Source organism: Phlebotomus papatasi, chromosome 1 (assembly GCF_024763615.1).
Source record: "Phlebotomus papatasi isolate M1 chromosome 1, Ppap_2.1, whole genome shotgun sequence".
In the NCBI taxonomy this organism is placed as follows: domain Eukaryota; kingdom Metazoa; phylum Arthropoda; class Insecta; order Diptera; family Psychodidae; genus Phlebotomus; species Phlebotomus papatasi.
In genome coordinates this window covers 5,656,889-5,677,912 of record NC_077222.1, presented here as the reverse complement: position 1 = coordinate 5,677,912, position 21,024 = coordinate 5,656,889, and the positions used below count along the sequence as shown (strand labels likewise).

At 34.7% G+C, this 21,024-nt stretch overlaps 2 protein-coding genes across 2 annotated transcripts; both read right to left on the bottom strand.

Annotated features, from left to right (window-relative positions):
* Window positions 1-2,547: 2,547 nt before the first annotated feature.
* On the bottom strand, window positions 2,548-4,369 carry LOC129798585 (chymotrypsin-like protease CTRL-1). Its single transcript, XM_055841805.1, has 3 exons — window positions 4,113-4,369; window positions 3,529-4,053; window positions 2,548-3,279 (listed from the first exon to the last, which is right to left on the bottom strand). The coding sequence occupies exons 1-3, from the start codon at window positions 4,273-4,275 to the stop codon at window positions 2,627-2,629; spliced, it is 1,341 nt and encodes a 446-aa protein (XP_055697780.1). The 5' UTR covers window positions 4,276-4,369; the 3' UTR covers window positions 2,548-2,626.
* Window positions 4,370-7,193: 2,824 nt separating this feature from the next.
* LOC129798583 (anosmin-1) lies at window positions 7,194-19,919 on the bottom strand. The gene is made up of 5 exons (XM_055841803.1): window positions 17,959-19,919; window positions 10,831-11,276; window positions 8,197-8,315; window positions 7,931-8,124; window positions 7,194-7,853 (listed from the first exon to the last, which is right to left on the bottom strand). Exons 1-5 carry the CDS (start codon window positions 18,136-18,138, stop codon window positions 7,275-7,277), a joined length of 1,518 nt encoding a protein of 505 aa, XP_055697778.1. The 5' UTR covers window positions 18,139-19,919; the 3' UTR covers window positions 7,194-7,274.
* Between the last annotated feature and the right edge of the window lie 1,105 nt (window positions 19,920-21,024).

The following is a 21,024-nucleotide window of genomic DNA, read 5'->3' as shown; positions in this document are numbered from 1 at the left end:
CTCAAATTCATAATGGATTTTATTTATTTTATATACTTCCAATTTTTTTTTAAGTAAAACCCTTTTTGGCAATAAAAACTACAATACTCTTACGTAATATTTTTCATTAAAGCGAAAAATATTATACATTGGTATTGTCAGAAAAATTAATCAAATTTTTGGGCTATTTTTGTCCCTATCGTTCATAGAAACACAAAATACATCGAATTAGACTCTGTTGGACTTTCCAAGGTTAGACGTAAGACTTATCATTGATTATGTTTCTCAGTTTAATTTGTATTGGCGATTTTCAGTCCGTAAAAAGTGTCTTGTCGTTAAAGGGTTAAGACAATTTCATCATCCCTTAAGGATTATTAGTTTATTTAATAATCATGCCAATCCTTAGACATAACATTCATATACAGAATTTTTCTACACTATCAAATTATAACTATATACTTGGTATATCGTTAGTCAAATCTTTCTAGTGTAAAAACCGTAAAAACCATATGAATCCTTTATCATGTCTCATAGCATTTTCAATTCAAGATTAAATGCACTTTTAATCCGAATTTCAGATCGAAATTACTTTAAATAGATTCGTACTAAAGTCAATTTTCACTTTCTCTAAATGATTCATCCTTCAAATAAAAATATTTCAGGATATATTATATTTAAAAAACTAATTTTTATATGAGAATTCACCCAGTGAATGACCGACCTACTTAACATGCGTCATTGGGTGAGGAAGAAAAACGAGAAAAAGGCAATTCTGCATATCAGGCATAGGGTAAAGTGGTACAAGTTGGACAATGGTACAATTTGGACAGGGCTTTTTGTCTTGATAGATTTAGTACTTCAATTTTATTTGTATATTTTTAATGCTTTAGTTTTATAATTTGGTTCCTTGTGCTTAAAAACAAAAATTTTGTACTATATTTATAAAGAAAAAAGCCATGTCCAACTTGTACCAGCGAATTGTCCAACTTGTAGTTAACTAATTCCAAATTATATCACTTTACCCACCTATATTCAAATATAGGGACTCAGCTATTTTCAGTTAAACAATGCTTGAGCTTTGTTTAACTGAAAATTGCTGAAAGAATGATTGGTTTTTATACAAAATTGTGGTCTCCCCTATTGATAGGGAAAAATTTTCTGAAAAATATTTCTGAAAAATTTTCTATTTGTAACACCAGTAACATTTTAAATTCAATAAAAATATATTCTCTGTACATGTGCCTACCATTTCGTGTTATATTTATTTTGTGGGATATAAGACTTAAAAATTATAAAGAATTTAAGAAAAATATACCATTTCTAAATAAAAATGTTCCATCCGTTAGTTAATCATCCTAGGCTATGCCCATACCTTTTCATTGGCTTTAACAGACAAAGAAAATCATACAAATTCAAAAGGATTTTTAAAATTTTATTTCTCAATTTTTACACTGATAAAATCTGAGAGAAAATAGTTTTTATATCGAATTTTTAAATACTTTTTTATTATTAGAAAAATAAAACTGAATAAATTCTCTTCACAAAAACGAAATTATTAAAAATGTGGTGTTTTCCAGTCTTTTTGACCCAGGTTACCCTTTAACAACAAGAGTTTTCTCGAAAAATAAAAAAAAAATCAATTTTATAAATTTGAGCCTATTGAAAATTGAATAAAAACGTTTACTAGGACCTTAAATTAAACGTTCAGAAATTTTGAAAAAAGTCTCCACTTAGAAACTGTTTTTATTTGAGGAAATTCTGTTCTTTGATCCATTTCTGGACCGATTTTGATGATTTTGACAAAGTGCACTAGTCCATGCATAACACTTCTGGAAATGAATAGATAAACTCGTGAAAAAATGGTCGTTAATTTGACACCAAAAAGATTCTTAATGCTGTCGCTGCTGTCGTATCTCTGATCCGATACCTTTTCGTATTGCTAATGCAAAAAGATTTTATTAAATAATTTTTAAGGAGTTGCAAAATGTTAAAAAAAAATCTGTTAACGTCTACAGTGCCCGCTCTCTAATCCGGATCGCCGTAATCCGGACGAGTTATCGACGGTTACATTTAAAATAATTTTGAGGTTATGTATGCATGTGTGTTCAGCAATGAAAATGAATTATCCTGTGAGGTTTTTGTTTAATAAATAAAGTATAATAGCATAGAATTCTCTAATTATGTCTTTTTAATCCTTTTTAAAACTTTTATTCTAATTTTACAAAAACAACTTGTTTTATATTTTCGAAACGTTGAACAAATTCAAAAAATCCATCCGGATTACGAAGCGGACATCTGTCATATTGTCTCCCAATCACCCGGATTACTAAGCGGGCACTGTATATGATTTTTCATGAATTCTATTAATTCTTTTATGACAAGTTCTAAACTTATGGCTTCTACACACTAGAGAAATTTATGTCCATATTGCAGAGTTTTTCCTACACAAGCGTAGGTAATTTGCTTCAATATGGACATAAAATTCTCTAGTGTGTAGAGGCCATTAGTGAAGTGGTAGAATATCTTTAAACAAAGTTTAAAGACTTATCAGGCAGGAATTGAGCAAAATATTTATTTAATATTTATTTTATTTATTAATTTATTTAAAATTAAATTGTAGTATACCTCTGTGGTAGTAACATCCTTCTTATTTCCTTCCCACTTGAGTAATCCTCGGAGAAGTCTCCTGCTTAATCCAGGATAAGTACTTGGCTACATCAGTGAATAAAACATAGTGCTTGGGATTGCAGATTGCTTTATCCCGTCGTCTGATGCTTAATGAAACTATACCACGGATTCTCCAAACCTTGTTTTCGTCCTCAAAGGCTAGAGAGCCCCCAGAATCCCCAGAGCACACATTTGTACCATTCGTAAAGCCCGCGCAAAAGTTACTGTCCGACAGAAAAGTGCCGAAAAAGTCTCGATCACTCTCAAGGCAGGTGACTGTAGGTACAATGGGCAGCTCCACATATCTCAGGGCATCTGCTACCGTGTCATTTTCCGTGTAGCCCCATCCCAGAGCTACTCCTGACCGATTTTCTACGTCCATGAGCTTTGTGTCGTTAGAATTCCACAGACAAATCGGTTGAATGTAGTCTGTATAACTGAGTTCCCGGGACAGTCGCAAGAGGGCGATGTCGTGGGTGAGGAGAGTTTTATGGTACGAGGGATGGGGGATGATTCTAAAAACTTGAAATTCTTTTGCAAAATCATCAGCGATATTTAAGTGGTATTTTCCAACTTGAACTATAATTCTTTCAGCTGCAATTAAATTGAAACCCTCGAAAACGCAGTGTGCAGCTGAAAAACATTAAAAGTGAATTGCAATTGAAAGTGTTTTGTGTGAAATATGGGGCGCTTTCTTTAGGAAAAAAGTGGGCTAATTGCGCTAATGTTTGCGATTGATTGTGGTAAGTTTATTTGTTCAATTTTTAAGATGTAAAAAAGAATCTCATAAGCAAGAATAGTTAGTTTTCTGGCAAAAGATGCAGAATCTCAGAATTTTGTTTCCGGAAGTCCTATAAATTGGCTTTTCCGTCATTAACTTACCCGTGAGGATGGTGTTTGTGTCGATGATAGTGCCCCCACATTTGTAATTCCTCTGGCGACCTTCCTGATGGTAGATCGCTACATGCCACGGGAAATCTCCAGGACGAGTTTCTGAGCCAAAGGTTATAAGTCCTTCGTGCTTGATCGTCCTCCTGCCGCATTCATTGCTCGTAAAACTGCTTCCTGTGGTGTCTTCTCCGAAATCTTCACTTGCGGTTGCACTCGATGTTCCCAAAAGATGGGCATTAAATGGTTGGGGATTTGGGCAAACATCTGCCCCATTGAGATGAACAGATTCAATATCTGGGAATTTCCCACCAGATCTCCCGCGAACTGTGAATTCGATCTTTTTAAGCTTTGGCGGTGCCTCGAAGGTCGTGATCATGAAAGTACGTCTCCGGACAGAAAGTCTTCCAATGTCTGGATCAATCTCCATCCTCGCTGGAGCTTTTAGAGTTATGTGAAGTCGAACTTCTGGGATTTGAGGCCATTTGTCAAAATAAAATACTCCATCCCAGTAATTTTCTGCCAAAGTAAATCACTTCAAGTTTTGCGCAAGATTTTGAGACACAGAAATCACTCACCGACACTTGGGGGGCGTCCTATTTCACGAGACATGTGAAGGATACTATCGGGACAAGGTGAGGCTGCTTCTAGAGCCAAACCAATGTAACCCATGCCATCCTGAGCCAAACTCTCGGAAATCCCCACCAAAAGGCCAAATAGAACCACAAAATTATAAGACATTCTCTTTAGAGATTCTCCACAAGACTGACGGGAGATGATGAGATTCACTCGTTAGTGGGAATTCCTTTGCTAAAACTCATTGAAGATAACCAGTTTATTGTGGCGCTTCGAGAGACACACGAAAGAAGGCGATCTCTCATCTCTCTGGCTATTACCAGGGCCTTGAAATTTTGAGAAAAATAATTATTACGATAATGAGGGTCAAATGGTTCAGGAAAGCACTGGAATTCATTAAAAATCTATAAACTCAAAAAAGTTGCTAATCTACACTGAAGTGCTTGTCGATTTGGCGGGAAAAATCGAGATTGAGGAATTCCCTGCATGGAGAATGCGTCACAGGGAGAAGAAGCAAAAGAGAAGATCAACATTTTAACAAGAGTTGATTTAACAAATTATCATCTCTCACTTTCACTCTTCAGGGATGATATAAAGAATGCAGGTGGAACGCATAATAAATTCCAAAAGAAAATGCGATAATCAGAAAAAGATATTGAATTTTGGCTGGATTAAAATATGTCTTGATTTAAGTGGGATAAATTTTACCATTCTTAAAAACTGAGTAACTCAGGTTATAGACTTACCTGTCCACTTATCTGCCTGGAAGCCAAATTGGCACAAAGGCCATAAATTAGTCCAATTTTCTCTTTCTCAACAAGAAATGAAACTGTATTCAACCGAGAGTAGCCACAGTTGAATTTTACAAGATTCCAATGTTGTTTCTTAGTGGTTCTCTTCTTAATACGTCCATCGCCGTCTTAGCATAGCTTTCAATTTTTAGGATAATACGATAAAAAAATCTTGATCGATCGTTTTTTTCTGTCCAATTTGGGAGTCTAATGTTGACTTCAGGCCTGAGGTTTAGCCCAGTTCCCGACAGTCTAAAAATTCTGAATGGTAACCAATTTTATTGGTTTTTAATAATATTCATATTTTTCATAATATTCAATCTAAAGTAATAATTTTCCAAAAAGTCTTAATTAATAAGAAATTAGTTAATCATATGGCCGAATCTTATACGGGCTTCAGAAATAAGATTTAGCCATATGGCTTACCTACTCTATTCCTTTATCTATTAAGATTTTTGGGAGAAAATAACGTAGGATTGGATTATTAGCGACAAATGATATATTAGATTCTAAAAAAGCAATTAAATTGGTTGATATTTGAGATTTTAAGACCTTTGAGATCTGAACTAAACTTCTAGTCTGTGAAGACCCTTAGACCGATTTCAGACCTAAGGTTTAGCCCAGTTCCCGATGATCTCGAAATTCAAAATAGCTACCAATTTAATTAATCACTTCCCCATGTTGTCCAATCTTAAGTGATAATTTTCCAAAAAAAACTTGATTGATAAAAAAATAGAGAAGTTAAGCCATATGGCTAAGCCTTATACCGGCTTCAGGCTGGAGGTTTAACCTAGTTCGGAAAGGTTGCAAAAATCTAAAACAGGCAATTTTACTGATTGCTTAAAATATGATGGATCATTAGCCTTTAATATCCAATCCTAAACGACAATTTCTTCAAAAATCTGACCTGACAAGAAATTGGAGGTGTTAAGCTATATGGCTAAGTCTTAGGTCTGAAGACAGTATCAGGTCTACAGCTCGTATAACCCCTAGTATCACTCAATAAACGAAACCGAAGGAGAATTAGCCAGCTAGTACAATTTGTTGAGACTCTAATACTTCGCTGTCTAATTTTACCCCTGGTTAATCTGCCCTGGTCCCCTCTACATTCAAATTTTTTACGATCATGCGTTCTAGTCTGTTATTTTGGTCTTTAAATTACGTAAACCGTAAACTCTTTGACTTTTATTTCTTTAGGGAGGAAAAGCCAGATTTATTCCATAAAAATTGGTGGAAACAGACTTAAATAACACAAAAATATGGTTTCTGATAAATTCGTTTTCATTAATTTTCAGAATTAATAAAGAAACCATATTTAAGTCTTTTTAAATTAAGTTTTGTGGGCCAAACCCGGTATTTCTCCCTGAATAAATCAAAGTTTACATAAGCTTAAGCCCACCATTGAACGCATATTAGCCATAATTAAGGTGCTCAGAACTAAAAGAGTCTAACGGTTTAATATACCGCGCAAAGCAGAGTATAGTAATTCATAGAAGAGTGTGGAATTGTTTGAAATCCAAAACTTAAAAGCTAAAATGTGTGCCCTTACTTAAACACTCTTTCTGTTATTCATATAATTTTCTTAGCATAAAAGTTCTAAGGCTTAAGGTTTAGTTTTGACAAAATAGAGGATATTTATTATTATTTTTTATTATTTTATTAACTGTTTTTATTTTATTTTATTTTTTTTATTATTATTTTATTATTATTATTTTATTATTATTTATTTTTTTTTATTATTATTTTATTATTATTATTTTATTAACTGTTTATTAACAAGAAAATGAATAAAAGGCGATGAAAAAATATTTTTTTCATACTTAAGTATTTTAAAATAATTATACTTTGCATTCATTTTAGGATGTAACGTTTGATAAAAGAAACAAGATAGCCTCTACACTGAGAGAAATCCGAAAAAGTTAATTTTATCTCAGTGTAGGAGATCCAAACCTTCAAAAACTGGACTAAACCTCTAGTCTGAAGGCCGTTTTATCCGAACTTCGATTTCCATGTCTGAGAACTAACACTGACTGAGAGAAATCCGAAAAAGTTAAAATAACATTCCGGAAATGTTTATTTTACCCTGCAGTATTGATCCGAAATCGGTGTAAATATTAAGCTTTTTAGGTGTATTAGGGGTTAAAGTTACCCTTTTCATGTTAATTTTACCCTTAAAAAGGTGTAAAATTAACATTAAAAAATGTTGATATATTTTTACACCTGAAAAGTGTTAAAGTTATGAGCAAAAAAAGTTAATCGTACCCCCGTTTTTTTCTCAGTGAAGAAATAAACTTGAGATTATATGATTAATATTCAGAGATGTGCATGTGATGCTTTATTATGAGACACAGAATAATTTAATTAAAGTTATGATCAGCATTTGATGGTCAGTGAGTGCTTTCTGCGAAAATTCTCACAGAGAGGCGTCGAAAAAGTCCTCACGAAATTATGATGCTTAGCAATGGCATGATTAGTCACCCGCAGCCGGATGCTGTAGAGGGTGGCAAATCTGAGATTGAGGAATTCCAGGGAATTGTTGTGAGTTTTCACACTGCGAAATTCACCCGTTTCCGGGTTGTCCAGGCAGTGTTTGCCACGACATAAATCAACGGAATAGCTCTCATGGGGATTCCCAGCCCAGCTGGCTTTCACGATCATCTCACCCAGCTTCGTGGCCAGGTATCTCATAGTGATACTGTGTCCGCTGTTTCGATGGCGATGTTCCAATTTGCCCACCATGCCGTCCTGGAGAGATGTCCAAATGGATGTGGTCATGAGGGAGGGTGGAGAATCCAGGGCAGCTAGGATGAAACTTCCTGGAATTGTCGTGTTGAGCAATCTGGTTTCACGGCGAGATTTTGAACGATGCTTGCCAATGCCTGAGATTGCCTGCACTTGAACACAATAAACAGAATTTGGCTGGAGATTTGCTAGCTCCACAGACTTTATTGACTGATCCAGGAAGAAAAGAAAAGAATAAGAAATATTAAAGAGAGATAATTTAAAAGAAAATAGTGCAATTAGCTAACCTGAGGGACAATACTTTGGTTAAGTGGTAACGATTTCCTCCTGCCACGAAGAAACCAGGAGATTTTGTACTTTGTGATGGGATGTTTATCCACATCTGGCGCATTCCAAGACACCACAGTGTATATTGTTGAATTCTTGGCGATATGGAGGCGCCCAAAGGTGAGATTTTGCGGTGGTGGAATGAGTCTCACGTCTGAAATCCAGAGAAATACAACACCATTCAGTTATTGCAAGATCTTGACCTACAGCTGAAGCCACAGCATACTCTCTGTTAATTGGAAGGGGGATGAGTATGAGGAGTAGCCCCTAGTACCATTCTCATTCACAGCAGCCACACGGAATATATACCAACGTCCTGGCCGAAGTTTAAGGTTGCCAACATGCCTGAAAAAAAAATGCGATTTATTATTATTATTATTATTAATAATAAAATGAGTGCTATTGAGAAAAGTCCTCTTGAAAGCACAAAGAGTTATAAATGGTTTAAGATAGGGTTAGCGTCCACCGCCGTCTTAGTGTTGGTAACCAACCTTCAGAGCCAAACGGTGGAAATGCTCCTTCGTAGATTGTACATATAAGCCATCTGAGCAAAACAAAAACCAAAAAGTATGTACTGTACAAAATTGAAAGTAAAATGAGAAAAAAACGAAAGACAAGAAGTCAAGACGACAGGAAGGATCGAATGAGCCGCTGCCTCTTCTCTCTGCGTAGCTCATTCCAGAGAGTCACCCCCATGACAAAAAGTGAGCAATGAAGAATGCAGCTCCCCGACCTGGGGACGACGAAACAGGAAGACCTGGTAGACGAGCCCGGCTGACCGCATTGAAGCACCCGACATAACAAATCGACCGCTCGTGACTACAGGAAGAGTGGGAAAGATTGCCCCAATACTACAGTATGATAAGGAGAGACATGGTCGTAAGGACGAAGTGAAAATATGAAACGAATGCAATTATTAAAAGTTACGGTCAAGCGCCGAAGCGAGGCTTTAACGTATGGCCAGTGAAATCTGCACAAAAGTTTGAAGGCTTAAAAAAAATTAAAATGTATACCAGTCACTTTTATACCACTTTACAGTGTTGCCAGATGTGTTCTTAACATGACATAAAAGTTTTGCTAGATTTAGTTAGGAAACATGGCTCCCACAAATAATACTGAAGAGTATAGACGAAAATTAGTTTGTAATTTTCAGGACAGTCATCCCACATTGAATAAATCTGAAGTCGTAAAACATTTTGTGACTATGGGAATATCGCGAAGGAGTATTTATAGCATCCTGTCGAACTATGGGAAGCGAAAAATCACTACACGAGCTAAGGGATCTGGAAATTTTAGCATCCTTAGTCAATCGAAGATGCGGACTCGACTCGCAAGTTAACATCCAATAAAGTTGCAAAGTCGTACCGTGAGCTTGGTAACAAACTTGAATGTAGCAAAACAACGGTGAAGAAGTATCTGGAGTCTATGGGAATCAAGAGGAGAACCAGAAAACCGAAGCCAGCTGTCTCAGAAACTCAGGAAAAGACTCAGAAAATTCGTTTGTCTCTTTTGATCCAAAATGTTTTTCACGCTCAGAACGACATTGTTTGTGTCATGGACGATGAGTCCTATTTCACCATGGATGGTAATAAGTGGCAGGGGCAGTATTATTATGTACGTGACGACAATGTAGACAAGAAAGATAAGTACGTTGAACATACTAAGTACCCGAAAAAGGTCCTTTTGTGGCTTGCAATCAGTGCTGCTGGAATGTCTGATCCCGCGTTCCTCACAAAGAGTCTAACGCAAAATTCTGACGTCTATATCAGAGATTGCTTGCCTAAGCTGGAAGCTTTCATCAATAAGTATCATCGAAGGGACAATGTGATCTTCTGGCCAGACCTAGCACCCAGCCATTACTCAAGGAAGACAATGAACGCATTGGAGGAACTTGACATACCTGTTGTCAAGAAGGAAGAAAGCCCCCCCTAACGTCCCCCAATTGAGGCCTGTTAAATCATTTTGGGCTAATATTAAGTGAAAGGTGTATGCCCGAAACTTTCGACCCAAAACCGAAGTCACGCTGAAGGGAAAAATAAAACGAGAGTTGAAGAAGATGCCAACATCCACATTTTCGACATTAATGGCGGAAGTTCCCCGAATGTGCCGAAAAGCTCATCGGATCGGACCGGATTTTTTCCTGAAATAAGTTCATACATATACCTTTCAAAACATGTAAAAAAGTTATAATAAAATTATGTACAAATATTAGAAAATTGTGTTTGAACTTTGTGCAGATTTCACTGGCAATACGTTATCGCACGAAAAAAATAACTCAGCACCATAGGAAAAAAGAGGAAGGAGCAGGGCACGAAATAAAAGTAGCCGAATATCCTGAGGGATGAAGAATTGATGTCTTCTAAGTGTATAGAGGGAAAAGTTCACTCTCCTACTGATGTAGGAGATATGATCGTCCCAGGCCAAAGAATCGTTGAAAATGACTCCAAGATTTTTAGCCTTATGGACGTAAGGGATAATTTCACCATTGAGATTAAGAGGACTAGGAGAAGGACGGGATCTCCCACACGAGATGATCAAAGCTTGGGACTTTTTAGGGTTCAAGAGCAGTTCATTAGAACTAGCCCAGCAACTTACTGAGCTTAGGAGGCAATTTGCCTCAGAGAAACAGACGTCCGGAGCATTATTATTGCCAAAACAATAAATTTGCAAGTCATCTGCATAGAAATGAAATTTATGATTCCCGAGGGTATTGGCAAGATCATTAATATATAGGGAAAAAAAACAATGGTCCGAGAACGGACCCTTGTCCAATTCCCTTTGAGAGAGGTAAAGGTGAAGAAATAGATCCTTTTTATCATAAAACATTTTCTATTTTGAGAGAAAATAAGGATAATCTTACGTTTTTCTATCAACTTTGACTTCTGGATGTTTGATATCGTAAATTGGCTGGACAGGAAAGAAGGTCCATGGACCAAGTTTCTGATCCATATACACATTCCCAGTATGAGAGCGTCCTTCGACGAAGAAAATAATTGGAGCTGTCCGATTGATGTGCATTCGAACCTCCCAGGATATTTGTACAGTCCTCACGCCAGGACGCTTCTCCTTCACTCCGAGATTGTATGGTACAGGTGGCAGAAGAGGACTCCTGTCCACACCCATTGGCTTGATGCATATATTTGCACAGGAATAGTGACAGCATTTTTGAGCATCTGAACATCTCCAATCTGTCCCATGGCACTGATCTCGGCACTGCCGGATGTCCTCATTCTCATTTGGCATTTCTGGACAAATGCCCAATTTTGGTGTAATCCTCATTTGCTGCAGGCAAGCCTCAATATTGCACTGAAAGAATTTGATTTGCAAAATGTAGAGTAATTGGATGTGAATTATAATTTAATGTTCATTTCGAAATAAATATTTTGTAAAATATAAATGCTGCTGGTGAGAATTGAAAATACTTAAATCATTAAGCTTTCTTGCTCATCCGGTTTAAGGCATTTATAGAGCAAGGTTTAGCAAGTAGGACATATTGCACTTGATAATCTTACGGATCTTGCTGTTAACTCTTGACAATATTTTGCGATTTTCCACATTAAATCATGTTGAAAGAGAATAATTTTTGCAGTTTTAGTTTAAGAGTTGGTAACATTTTGTTAACGTATTCTCTGAAGCGATTCAACCAATGGATTTTACGATGTTTCATTGATGTTTCATGAAACTAGTTTTAGCAGTTGTATCCACATACTGCAGAGATCTTCTTAAATGTTCTTTTGGGATTTTAGAATATCTTTAGTAACTATCTAGGTGGACATTTCGTCTATAAATGAAAATTATATAGAATCACTCACAAAAACGGTTTTCAGAGTTGAAAATTTAAAGAAAAATCTTAAAAGCGCATTACTCATCCGATCCGGATAAGTTAGAGTTCGTTTAATTATATTACTCCCAAGTTTCAGTGAGAGTTTTATCGTTTTTTCTAATCGGTTTTGAATCGGTAAACATTGAAAAAATTACGTAGAGCAAAAATACTTTGCGGAATGCTTGAAAACGTAAGCACGATAGTTTTCCCATGAATTGGACCGTTTAATTAACTTCATTGAGATAGTGCGAAACTATTTTTTGGAGTTTAACATCTTAATCACGAATTCGAGCATTCAAAAAAAATTGAGACACTCTAGGGACCATGTAACCACTTATCGCCACTTTTAGGAAAAGTGAAATTAACTGTATTATAACTTTTTACCCCTTATTATCACATAATTCAAATTTGACACAAAGTTACTTAGATATATTGGCTCTAGATTCGTCAAAACAATAGTTCTACAATTTAACGCTGCAGTACCTAAAAAACTAATTTTTATTAAGAATGCTAAAATAACTACTTCGTCGCCACTTTTTACCACTTTTCGCCAGTTCTGTAACCACTTCTCGCCACCCACTTGGAAAGGTTCAAACTCGATTATTTTGAGCAATATTATGCAAAGAATATATTCAGCATTTCTTTTTTCTCATGATAACCTTTTTATTACTCATATTAAATGATTTTTCTTTACTTTTATTTGAGAAATCAAATTATTAGACTATTGCAGAAAGTAAACGAAGCAGATTTGACAACTGAGAATCTATGAAATGAAGTTAGCGTCAACTATTAAAAACCAATATGGCGACAGGTGGTGAATCAATTTTAGAATATTACCACTTTTCGCCATGGCTCATTTTTACATAAAAGTAATATAAAATGAAATATATAACTAACTAAATGCAAATTTTATGTATTCACTGAATGTATTAATTAAATGTTCAATAGACAAATTATTTATTCAAAATCGCAAATTTTGTTCGATAAAAAATTCATGACACTTACTATATTTGGTAAGAAATATTGCACTTGCTAAAAATATACCTCTAAAAAATACTCAAACATTTAAATTCAAAACAAAAAATTAGTGTTTTCCACTCTATAAGTAACAGCAGTAGAGATACAAGTAATTTTACGGCCAATTTATTTCACAAAAATAGAAAAATTGCGATTTCAATATAAGTGGCGAAAAGTGGGGCACTGGCTAGAAGTGGTGATACCACCCTACCTCCCCTTTTGTTCTATTTAGAACTTTTCCAGAAATCAATAATAGATAAGCATTTACAATACTATGGGAAAAAAACCTACTAAATAAACTTATTGTATCTTGTATTCTTGAGAAAACAGAAATCACATGTTTTAGATGGGAAATTGATATGATTATATGTGATTTTTTCTTGGTACTATCAACATTACCAATGAAACACGAAGATCTTAGCGATGGGTTGAAATAGAATACCTCAGAATTACCAATGAGATTAAATATTAAATACAAATTTTAAAAATATCAATTTAATAATAAAAATGGGTTTTAGAGTCTTGGTATTCAAATTGAAGGCAATAGTATACACTTGGATGTTTGTATAATATTTTTAATTGATTTAAATATGATTGTTCTTAATCCAAAAGAAAAATGAAAAAGAACCTCGGGTAATTTCTTATCTTGTTTATCTCTGCTTTTAACCGTTTTATTTTCATCCTTTTGTTGCTTTAATTGAATGAAAATGCAATTTATTTATAGAAAAATACCATTTCAATAATTTATGACAACTGTGTTAGATGATAAAGTTATTTAAACTTTTAAAACATGACTTCACTGATTGAACTCGCATTTTTATACTATATTCATTCACTAACTTTACCTTGCTATTACACCACATATTACAATTACATGGCAATTATGTCAATTGTGGCTAATATGCGTCTAAAAGTGTTCTTAATACTTTTAAGCAATTGAAATTATAAGATTTTGTTTTCTTTAGTGCAAAACCTAAATAGCAAAAGTATGATTTCTTATTAAATTTGAGAGAAACGAGAGAAATAGGGTAATTTAACCTAATTTCGCCTAGCTTGCAATTTCGACCACTTCTTTTGTTCCTCAAATTTCCATGAATTTTTAGGTTTCGAATACTTTAGAGATTATACTATACAAAAAATATCAGAAATGTCGCTTCGACGAATGAGATTACGTGAAAAAACTCACGATTTGTTTTCCTAGCAAAAATTTACGAACAATATTTGTGGATTATACGATTTACGAGAATTTCGTAGGTCCCCAATAGGCATTCACAAAATTTACGAACAATTTTACGAAATAATTTTTTTTGTGAATGAGTAACAAGGTGGCCGAAATATTACCCAGAGCTATGTCTATATTTTTATTCATTTTAAAATATATTAAAAATGATTTAAGAGAAAATAAAGATAATAAACTATCTACAAGGTTCCAGGCGACACTCCTTAAAAATAAGTAACAAAAAAAAAGAATTTGCATTGAAAGTATTACACACAGAAATATCTTCGACTAAAATTAAGAAATTTTTACTTAAATCATACTAAAATTAGGGTAAATTTTGCTCCAAGTAATTCGATTTCTTAATTTTAGGTAAAATTACTAAAAGTTGCCTAACAGTCCGTAGGATTAATTTAAGTAACTGGTGGATCAAAAATTTCTAAAATCTTTATATCATTTTAGAATATTACAGATTAATAAATAGTTTAAAATAGGGTTATTTCTAGAATATCGAGAGCATCAATTTCAGTAACTGGAGGATTAATATTAGAAACTATCAGGATTGCTTTTAGAATACCCAAAGGGTAAATTTTAGTAACCTGATGGGTTAATTTTAGTAATTTTCGGGATTGATCTTAGAATATCTAAGTGATCAATTTTAGTAGCCTGGGGGGTTAATTTCAGTAACCTGTGGGTTAATATTAGTAAATTTAAGGATTAATTTTAGTAACTTTCAGGATTGATTTTAGAATATCGAGGGGATCAATTTTACTAACCCGGGGGATTAAAATTATCAGGATTGATTTTAGAATATCGAGGGAATCAATTTTAGTAACCTGGGGGGTTAAAATTAGTAACTTTCAGGATTGATTTTAGAAAATTGAGGGGATCAGTTTTAGTAACCTGATAGGTTAATTTTAGTAATTTTTAGGTTTAATTTTAGTAACATTCAGGATTGATTTTAGAATATCAAGGGAATCAATTTTAGTAACCTGGGGGTACTTAGCAAACTTAACACTTTGGTGCTTGCATGCAAATATGGCGAAATTTCGTACAGTTACCCTATGTAAATTTTAATTAAAAACTAAATTTATGCTATTAAAATCTATTTTACTCGCTTTTTGTGTTTGAAAATTAAATATTTTTATTATATCTAAATAAAATATTAGAAGATAATGCTGTTTTTTAGTCGTCATGACCCATGTAACCCCTTACGAACATTGTACAAAATTCCATAGAGGATCAAGAACTCTTCGAAATTAAGAAGTTTAAAGTTTTTTTCTTGAATAATAATTAGGGGAGGCCGGGGCAGAATTAGCCACGTATAGTATTACATAGTGGTATCATATAATTTGCCTGCGAAGGAATATATAGGAAACCACTCTTTATTCTAAATATATACTTCTCTTACTATTCATTGAAATATTTATCAGCCTCAAATATACACTTTTGGTACAAATTATATGCAATTAAAAATCTCATTTTGTGGCTAATTCTACCCCGGTCTCCCCTAAACGCTTCTAAATAGAAAAAAGCAAAAAAATTGCTAGTCAAGACACCTAATAAAAATATTATAAAGAATCTCAGCTAACCAAGTTGTTTTCACTGACAAGAAAATGATTTTACTAAATATCTAGTTGTAAATTAGATGAAAATAAATAAAAAAATGTTATTAAAAATTGTAGACAAAGAAATCCAGTCTTCAGAACAAAAATCTATGTAGGGGAGACCGGGGTACATATAGCCAGGGGTAGAATTAGTCAGTGGATTTTTCTCGTTTTTCTTAAAATGCACATCGAGCAAAGTATTTTTTTAATGAAAGTAGGACCACATCCCCAATCCCCATATTGCCAGAATTATTTATAAGTCTGATCCTGTTATTCTACAATTTAGAAGCATTTTTATAAAATGGGTATAAAATTGTAATTATGATGTTACAGTTTTTGGACCAGCATTTGGTTTTCTGAGTTTCTAGTCAAGATTTCATAGTTTTACCTCGTTTCTGGTTTAATAAACTTAATTAAAAAATATTTTTCACTTTGGATAATAATAATCCAATTTTTTTTTATATAAGATGATAAACACTGAAGCAGCCCTCGGGGCAGTTGTAGCCACTCTTCCGTGGCGGGATAAAACTATCAATGATTTTTCACTAGCAGGGGGAAGTACTCTTCCTGCGAACGTTCATGCCTTCGAATAATATGAATTTCTTTTACTTTTCCTAAGAGATTTCCACATGATTTTCATGTAATTATCAACAATTGATAATAAACGAACTAATATTTAATTGAAATGTTTAAGTCTTTTAGAAAAACTTAAAGAAAAATCACAATATTCGAAGGCATGAACGTTCGAAGGGAGAGTACTTTCCCCTACATGGATAATTGTTAGATGAAAATTACTATTGATATTCCAAGCAATAGGGGAGACTGGGGCAAAAAGTCACAAAACGGATATTTTATTTTTTTACAATCTACTCGAGCGCTTCAAAAATTTCTAATTAGCGCAGTTTTATAGGAAATTTACCGCTCTACAACTTTGTGAAAGTAATATTCCTCTATTTTGTAAGAAAATACGTTTATCGAGCCAATTTCTAAAAGGCAATTTTGTGACTATTCTCAAAAATGCTGGGGCAAATAGTACCAAACATTGCATATTATCATATTTTAATTCGCTTCATTACGGGCTTCCGTAAATTTGAAAAAATACCTAGAGGACATATTTTAATAGAAAATTTATTCAATAAATTTGTAAAACACCGTTTTCTCTGCGAGAAAAGTGAGAAAACGAGAAAAGCGTTTTTCAAGCTATTTTAGAAAAAACACTCAAAAGACTGCAAATCGTTTGACCAATGCAAACAACAAGCGGCGAGACATGATAATGACGTTTCTTTTCCCAGCGAGACATCAGAAATTGCTTCGATTTTTTGTTACTTTTTGCTATATACCTTTTGTTACTTTTTACCCCAAATGGCCATTTCTAATAAAAGGATTTCTGGAGAAAAGAACCTTTGTGAAATTCTAAAATAGATAGCGGATTCGTATTCAAAAAATCCAAATTATTTAGGAAATATTCACCAGTGCATCAATTTTGGAAAATAAGTAGGTAATAATTGTTATCTTCTGCAAGGAAAATATTTCAAAAATAGGGCTAAAAATTTTGATATATTTTATTTTCTAAATTCCTTGTTCAAATTCTAAGAAACTTACGGCATTGAAGAAGGTCTATGGAGGCTATCTATAGAAAAATATTGAGTCGCTATCTTTTTTACCTTGGAAGATATTGAATTTTGAATTTTTCGATTTGTGACTTTTTGCCCCAGTCTCCTCTATTGCCATTCGGATAAAAAAATTGTGGAATAGATTTTCTCAGGATTTTCTCACAAACCACGCGCGAAAAACAAGCTTTATTTATTTTAATAATTTTAATAATAATTTATTGATTGATGCCCAGGTTACATAATATAACAAACAGGACTATACAATATATAATTTAACATGTGATTAAGTATGATTAGATTTGCTGGCTAATTCTACCCCGGTCTCCCCTAATGAAAGCTATTTGGTGTATGTCTTGGCTCAATGTTTTCCGCTTTTAAAACCTTAAATGAACTGGGAACCGCTAAGGTTATTGCACCTAAAGAAATGCATCGAAATAGATTGCTTTATCAGTGAAAGACAGGAAAGACATTTTAGGATAAGGAATTTTACTGGTTGTAAGCCCTGCTGTAGGGGTCAATAAATGCCCAGAAATTGAAAGAAGAAGAAAAAAAATAAGAAGGTATAAACGGAAGTGCCCTCGAATTGCACAATTTCCTCAAATATTTTTGCACGGAATCCACTATCTTGGAGCAAGTAAACACTGATCGTGTGTGTGGGGGGGGAGGCAAAGGCGCGAAGGGTCAATGTGATAAGATTAGAATAAATATTTACAATATTCGGTGGCTTGTCCAGGCATTTCAGTTGACAGCGCATCATCATGAGGTTATCGGTCGTTGAGTAATTGCCGAAGGTGGATCTCCTGTGTGCTCCGACCATTGCCACCTCACAGCTCAAGATTGTGCAGAAAATTGCGACTGCAATTCGCGATAGGAGTCCCATTTTGCTCCTCATTTCTCAAGGTGGTGCGCGTTCCAACTTCAAATAATAATCTCTCTGTCTCGTGTCTGATGAGATATTGCAATTGGTTTGTTTTTCTTTTCTTTTTTTTTTTTTTTGCTGACACGATGCTTAGGGTATATGGAGAGAAGGATGTATACCACGATTATGATTGATCAACGCACTCTCAAGCGAAAGATGGAGTGATTGTGATAAATCATAGGGAAGGTTCTTTCACTTTAGCACATTGCAATTGTAACTTTGCAACAATGTTGCAGGATTTAAGCGCGTTTTCTCAGCATTCAATATCAACTTTAAAGAATTATCTTTCTTTTTTGCATTATCACTCTGCGGTGTCCTTCGCACGCAAGAGAAATATTATTTAAAATCTGCGTGTCTCCTTCGGTTTATTTAGCGTTTCACGTTTCACTTTTCTTTTTTTTATATTTTTAAAATTTTTGTCAAGAAGGGATCTTGTTGGATGATCTCTCGAAGAGTCTCTTTGTCACTTGAGATTTTTACTTTGTATACGGATTTTTTTTGTTGTTGTTTAATCATGCACAAATTAACACTTTCTTTAACACTTTCTTAAACAGATTTTTGTTGGTCGAAGAAAAAAAAAGAGGTGCCTTTTTGGAAGTGCACTTCGGTGAGGGAGAGTTTTTGGTCGATTGGAGATTTTGGATTGGAACACAGAAAATTGAGCAGAGAGACGCGTTTTGGAATCCCAGGCAGAGTTTATCAATTTGGTAAGTGTGATTATTTTGTCATGCAATATTGGGATGTTTTTCATTGAAAATCAAACATATACAATAATTTTCTGTGTTGGGGTATAAGAAGAGAGCAAAAGTTTGCAAGAGATCACGCACAATTTCTTTTGCTGCAATGACACGAACAAATATTTACACTGTAAGTCTGACTGTGGTGCTGCATAAACAATTATTTTGGTGCTATTTGGATTTAAAATTGTGCGACTTCTATTGTACACCAACGAGGGTGATCTTCAGAAAAGTGCACACTTGATCATGGTTTATTGTTCTTTTTTTTCTCTTATTTAAAGTCCATATGGAAGGGGGAAATTAGCACATGATCACTGTTGAACTATTTAACTCTTCCACGATGCGGAAGTATGTGATGAAAATGTAAACATAGAATTTTTCATGTTTAATAACATACGGACTAAAGCCCTAAACAAGATCACGATACACCATATCAATAGTTTGTTATGAAAATTTTCGCAATAAACACTAATCTTTTTTTAGTCACACGCGTGCATATACACAGCCTTTAAAATCCCGCGAATGCACTATACACTTTGTTCCTCAGAGATGCTAATTGGAGTGGCTATTGTCCTCCAGAGAAGTTGCGTCCATAAACCTCCTAACAAGGAGTGTCAAGGTTTTTTTTCCCTCTTGTTTTACTGTGCTTCTGTGCGGAAAAGCGTGAGAATTTTCCAAAAGTGTCTGATATGTTTAATCATAATTTGTGATGAATATACTCCATTTATCCCCAAAGGTAAGTAATCAAAAAAACAAAAAACTAAGAAGTGCCTTGGAGAAAAGAGATGGACCCAAAGATGATGAGGCGTGGAATTGTAATCTCGCGCGCGAGCTGTGTTTTTTAAATTGTGAGGGGAGGCACGTGTGCGTGCTATCGCACCAACGATATCTGACCAACTGATCAACGGACGGTATGCGCCCAAGAGCCAAAGTGTTGCAGTCCGGGGGCTTCGATCCCCATCTACTCTGGCCACCGCAGCTCTCGATACGTGCAAAAGTGTTGTGTGGATGGCGGTGTGATTGAGAGTTCGATTGGTGCGCTTGGCTCCATTTCAATCACTCTCCAATACACACTTGCAGTGGCCACAACTTCTCGCCGTGGGATTCTTCGCGCACTCCGCAGATTGTGGATGGGCCCCTAATGATCAGTGTGGCGGGTGCGAAAGAGATGGCCCTGGACATCCCCAGAGAGCTACCACTTTGCTGCTGGATGGAATATGTACACACATTTTGATTGACGTGATTTTTGAGCGCCAACAACGAGATTCTTCTCATTTGTCTCTCTTTCGCATTTTCTCCCATGGATATTGTGGACATTCCATAGGGGGTATAGGGGAGAGCGGGGATGTTCAAAACAAGGGTAGTTTTACAAGTGAAGATTTCTAAACCACTTAAACATTTTTTTATCTGCAGTTTTCGTTTGTACGAATCTTTTTATTTATTTATTTATTTATTGCACTTGAGCTATTATCCATGAAAATTGTTTTGCTTGATTACAAAAACAAAAAAAAAACTTAAAGTGTGAGTAAGTTGTGTTTTAAAGCGTCCACCGCCGTCTTAGTGTTGATACCCAACCTCCAGAGCAAAACGGTGGAAAAGCTCCTTCGTAGGTTGTATATGCCAAACATCCATAGGATGCGTATGTTTACAGAATGTTCACGCAGAGCAAATTGAAGCATTTACAATAATATTGGAAAACCAAAATTAGAGTATATCATGCAAAATATACATAACTTAATATGAAGCGAAAAGAAAATAATGCTCAAGGTAAGAGATGTCTGAATTTGTAAAACAAAATTCGTTTGACATCTCTGAGTTCAGTTTTAAGTGAAATAATTTACAATATAAGAAAAATAAAAAATAGAATAAAATAAAAATTAATGAAAACTAAAGTAATAAAAATAGATTAATGCAGAGACATAGATTAGGTAGCCGAAAGTCAACGTAAGCCACAGAAGTAAGTGTCAATACGAGGACAATGGAGGAAGAGCAGGAGAACGGAAAAGCAGCGCGAGAAAGACGTCAAAATTTAGAAAACAGGAAGACAGGCATGACTATGCAAAAATCAAATCAGAAAAAGACAAGAAAGAAAAGATACACAAAAAGTAGCACACAGTATGCA